This window comes from Anopheles aquasalis, chromosome 2, assembly GCF_943734665.1.
Source record: "Anopheles aquasalis chromosome 2, idAnoAquaMG_Q_19, whole genome shotgun sequence".
NCBI lineage: Eukaryota > Metazoa > Arthropoda > Insecta > Diptera > Culicidae > Anopheles > Anopheles aquasalis.
In genome coordinates, this window is record NC_064877.1 from 31,705,001 (window position 1) to 31,709,656 (window position 4,656).

At 49.0% G+C, this 4,656-nt stretch overlaps 2 protein-coding genes across 2 annotated transcripts in view; both read left to right on the plus strand.

The window, feature by feature from the left end:
* Positions 1 to 2,789, plus strand: part of LOC126570918 (adipocyte plasma membrane-associated protein Hemomucin-like) — a 2,871-nt gene extending 82 nt beyond the window's left edge. The window contains exons 1-4 of the mRNA XM_050229024.1: positions 1 to 19; positions 89 to 275; positions 377 to 582; positions 658 to 2,789. The exon at positions 1 to 19 is cut by the window's left edge and continues 82 nt beyond it. Coding sequence (XP_050084981.1) covers positions 160 to 275; positions 377 to 582; positions 658 to 2,093 — 1,758 coding nt within the window. The 5' untranslated portion in view covers positions 1 to 19; positions 89 to 159 and the 3' untranslated portion in view covers positions 2,094 to 2,789. The remainder of the gene's footprint in view (positions 20 to 88; positions 276 to 376; positions 583 to 657) is intronic.
* Positions 2,790 to 3,737: 948 nt separating this feature from the next.
* LOC126570920 (zinc finger CCHC-type and RNA-binding motif-containing protein 1-like) lies at positions 3,738 to 4,656 on the plus strand. Its single transcript, XM_050229027.1, has 2 exons — positions 3,738 to 3,894; positions 3,971 to 4,656. The coding sequence occupies exons 1-2, from the start codon at positions 3,770 to 3,772 to the stop codon at positions 4,434 to 4,436; spliced, it is 591 nt and encodes a 196-aa protein (XP_050084984.1). The 5' UTR covers positions 3,738 to 3,769; the 3' UTR covers positions 4,437 to 4,656.

The following is a 4,656-nucleotide window of genomic DNA, read 5'->3' on the forward strand; positions in this document are numbered from 1 at the left end:
GCTGTGATTAAACTAATTGGTAAGTAAACCTCCCTTCCCAACGAGATCTGTTCGAGTGTTAATCCAGCTTCCGGTAATCTCTTCACAGCTCTCTCTCTCTCTATCTCGGAGGATCCGCCTTTTGTCCGGAGTGAAAGTACGATCGACGGAGCGTGCGATATGGGTCTTTTTAGCCGGGTGCGAAGGGCTGTGATCAACTTTTTGATCTTCTTCTTCCTGATTGTGCTGTTGCCTGGACTGCCGCCAAACACGACCTTCCCGTTCGAAGGATTCAGGTGAGTTCCGGTGACGATGCCGGTTAGTCTAGAGCCGGCGATTCCGATGCGGCATTACATAAGGCAGCGCGCGTTCAATTATGCATACCCGTTTGATTTAGGATATCGAAGCCGCGCGAGCTGAAAGGAGCGCTCGAGCTGACCGATCATCTCGACAACGCGGAACGACTATTCGAGGGAAAGATCTATGGCCCGGAGGCGATTCTGGTGAATGGGAAGGATCTGTTTACTACGATTCACGGCGGTGAGGTGATCCGCATCAATGGCCAACACATCACGCACATTGCCAAGTTTGGTAAACCCTGCGGTAAGTTTCTGGGCGAGGGTGAGGGGACCGTGCGCTTCGCAGGAACTCACTATTCCGGCTGGTTTCCTTTTACAGAGTTGTCTTTCGAAGAGGAAATCTGTGGCCGACCACTCGGTCTGGCATTCGATACGAAGGGCTCCAACTTAATCGTGGCCGACGCCTACTACGGTCTGTGGTCAGTGGATTTAGCCAAGGGTGGTGAAAAGAAGCAGCTCGTCTCCCCGGATACCGTGCTGGATGGCAAGGGAGTGAACCGTAAACCAAAGCTGTTCAACAGTGTGGCCGTTGCCCGAAATGGAGACATCTTCTGGACGGACTCATCGTCGGACTTTACCATCCAGGACGGAGTGTTTACCGTCTTTGCCAACCCGTCCGGTCGCTTGTTCCAGCTGGATCGTGCCACCGGTAAGAATAAGGTGCTGCTGGATCGACTCTACTTCGCGAACGGTGTTGCGGTGAGTCCGGACGAGGAGTTTGTCCTGGTGGCGGAGACGATGGCTTCTCAGATCCGGCGTTACTATCTGAAGGGCCCGAAGGCAGGCACCGATGATGTGTTCATTGATGGGCTGCCAGGTTTGGTCGATAATCTGATCGCGGATGCTGAAGGCATTTGGGCACCGCTCATACAGGCGGTGGACAGTGAAAATCCGGCCATTTCTCAGCTCATATCGAACGTTCCGCTTATCCGCAAGTTCCTCATCCGTATGCTCGCGTTGGCAGAGCTACCGATACGATTGATTCATCAGGTGCTGCCGAATGTGCACACGCAGCGACTGATTCATGCGATTGGCCACTTTGAGTCGATTAACTTCCTGGCACCGAGTCGTCAAACCGTGGTCAAAATCAGCTGGGGAGGTAAACTGCTTGGATCGTTGCACGGTACCGATGGTACCGCTGGCGGTATTTCCCATGTCGCCCAAATGGGTGACCATCTGTATCTGGGCTCACCGTTCAACAAGTTCTTGGCCCGTGTTCCGGCTCCGAAAATGCCCAAGATTGAAGTGCGCGATATAAAGTACAAACCGGCCACGGAAACTATGCCACCCCCAGCCAAACCTGCGCCAACCACAACTACGACGGCGAAGCCTACCACGACTACGACTCCTAAACCGACGACGACGACTACTACGACGCCTAAACCGACGACGACGACCCCAAAACCGCCTACCACGACAACAACTACCCCAAAGCCTACTACAACGACGACTACCACCCCGAAGCCAACGACCACTACTACCACCACGCCAAAGCCAAAACCGACGACGACGGCCACGCCAAAGGCTACCACCGCCAAGCCTAAACCACAATCAGAGACAAAAACGGCCGAGAAGAAACCGGAAACCACGAAACCCCCGGCCGCACCAACGACTACTGCAGCTCCACCGACTACGACTACTGGAAAACCAGTGGATCCGGCTCCAATTCACGAGGCGGTGCCCAACGATACTCCCAAACCGAAGCAAGAGAAATTGAAGATAATTAAGAAGGGAGGTGAGCAAGGGGAACTGTAAGGGAGCAATACAACGAAACGTGTCCGTGGTGTCTAACTGCACAAAAAGAACTCTTCATCGGAACGGTGTTCTAAAGGTATCGTGTTAGGAGGTAGCGGGCGTAATTTTTTTTAACTGCTCCATTAATTTTTGATTAGCTCTCAAACGTTACCGTTAAATTTAACTTCCAACAATCTACAATTCTGAGCATCGCCGCGAACCACAGTAGATAGCGCATTCCAGTGCAAAATGATTAACCAGTGCGAAATGGAGCCGCCCCGTTAATTGCAGCTAATAATGTTAAACATTCTTGTTATATTCATTCCATGCGTGATGTGTGTTGTTCGGCTTTCTTTCTTTTCTACACGCGAGATTTTGTTTTTGGGTTTTCTCTTTTGTGATTTTCATTTCCATTTCCAGTTATTTCTAAGTGAACCAGAACCCAACATGAGAACAACATAAGATCACTTTCGTCGTTTTTCTTCTGACGAAAAATTGGCCAGCGATAAGTGAGGATAGGCGTAGCGTAGTAATCACATCGTAGGAAAATACTAAGTACTCATTGAAATTGGATTTGGATCTGTCGTACTCGTTTGGTTGTAATTATTGTTAGCTCGAGGGATAGCTGCTGCGTCCGTTTTGTATTCTTCGTTCACAATCAATCTGTCCAGGGGTCCAAATGGAGATGGATAAATACATATTTGAATTGCTTGGGGATATGCTGGAGTGTTTTAGTTTGTTTGTGGTAGCGCAGCAGCAAGGATGTGACGAGAGAATGGGCGCTAAAAAAATGCTTCCGTTCCGCTTACCGTTTTTAACGGTTGTTTTAAATTCAACTCCTGGAAACGGAGTGGTGTCAACGACGAAGCCCTCTCGCCCGCACAAGCCTGAGTTCTGCTAAGAGTGAGCGGAATAGAAACATTTCCCTGACCCTGACCGTCAAAACCAAAACAACAACAACCGCAGCCGGAAAAGGACTTCGTGACAACGCACAAGGATAACGATCTTCTTTCCCCTACCGAAACCCGAAAGGTCCCTCCCGGAGAACAATTGGGAGGAGCCGCCCATTCTTTCCGGAGAACTATCATAAACTGCTCTGGCCCGGAGTGGTAGCCGGCCCGGTGCCGCAGCTGCTCAACGCACGCCGAACCGAAACAGAAGGACACATCAAGATAAAGGTGATACGAGAGAATTTAAGTCGTTTCCCAAACATCCCCGTCGGCGGTTCCGTTCTCACGAGTCAACCAATCAACCGAGTCACAATCAACTCAGCAAAGCAAAGTTTGATTTGTGGTCGAGATCCGGGCGTCTCCAAAAGAAACCATCGGATACGGCACCGGCAAGTAAAAATGTTCGTGATACAAGAGATCGATCAGATGCTTTATTGATAGATTTCTCCTTCCAGACGGCAGCATCGGCTGTAATTACAATTACGGTTATCCTTTTGAGCTATCAACTGGAATTAACAGATTGCAATCTCATCGGAACATCTTAAATGCGGTACATCCGGAGGACAACAGGTTACAAGGCAAATAACTGTTAAAATAGTAGATAAACGAAGCAAACACAGAAAATCGGGACTGGTGCCCATGGTGACCGGTCTCTAAGATAGTAGAGTGCTATACCCTCAGGGTAGCTTGCGAAGGCCCAGGAAGGCCTGGATTCAAGAGCCGTTCTGGGATAAACCCTGATTGAACATGGAAAAACGAAAGAAACTCTCCGTCCCGGACGTGCGCTGCACGGCGTACGTTTCCAATCTTCCCTTCAACTTGACCAACATCGATGTCAACAAGTTATTCGCTACCCACGGCAAAATTATCAAGTAAGTTCGCTTGAAAGTGGTTTTGATTAGTGCTGCGTGCAAATAATCCTTCCATATCCTTGCTTTCTGATTGCAGAGTGACGATACTGCGCGATAAGATCAGCAGAAAAAGTAAAGGGGTGGCGTTCATTCTGTACTCGACACCCCAAGAAGCGCTGAACTGTTGTAACGCCTGCAATAACAAGGAAATGTTCGGTCGCACGTTGAAGGCCAGCATAGCTAAGGACAACGGGAAAGGGGCTGAAAATGCAGTACGGAAGAATTATTCGAACAAAAGTCGTTGTTTCGAGTGTGGCAGCGATGGCCATATGAGCTACAGTTGCCCCAATAATGTGCTGGGCAGCAAAACACCACCTCGCAAAGCCATCAAAAGCGGAAAACGAAAGCAGGTCACCGTTGGCGAGCCCAACGCAGGATCGGGTAGCGATTCCGATCGTGAATCGACCTCAACTGCTCATCCTCCAACTGCCGTAAAAAGGTTAAAGTATAAGAAAAGCAGCTATTTCAGTGACGACGAAGAATTGGAAGATGAAAATAGCTAGACACGCTAGGATCAATAGAACGTTAGATGTTAAGATGAGGTTGCCCAAAGATTTCGACGAGTGAATGTGTTTTAAATCCGTCTACTGTGTCGTGGCTGGTGCAAGTATCCCAGAGGAGCAGGCGTTGGATGGACCAGAGACGCTTGTACAGTCGAATAAATCAATTAATAAGCATGTAGATACGTTAGATTATAAGCAAAGATTAATAAATACACTACTA

What these genes read in the sequence shown, in the direction of transcription:
- LOC126570920 (XM_050229027.1), top strand. Translation starts at nt 3,770, where the DNA reads ATGGAAAAACGAAAGAAACTCTCCGTCCCGGACGTGCGCTGCACGGCG. An exon ending in ACCCACGGCAAAATTATCAA is followed by an intron (nt 3,895 to 3,970) that starts GTAAGTTCGCTT and finishes TTCTGATTGCAG; the next exon opens with AGTGACGATACTGCGCGATA.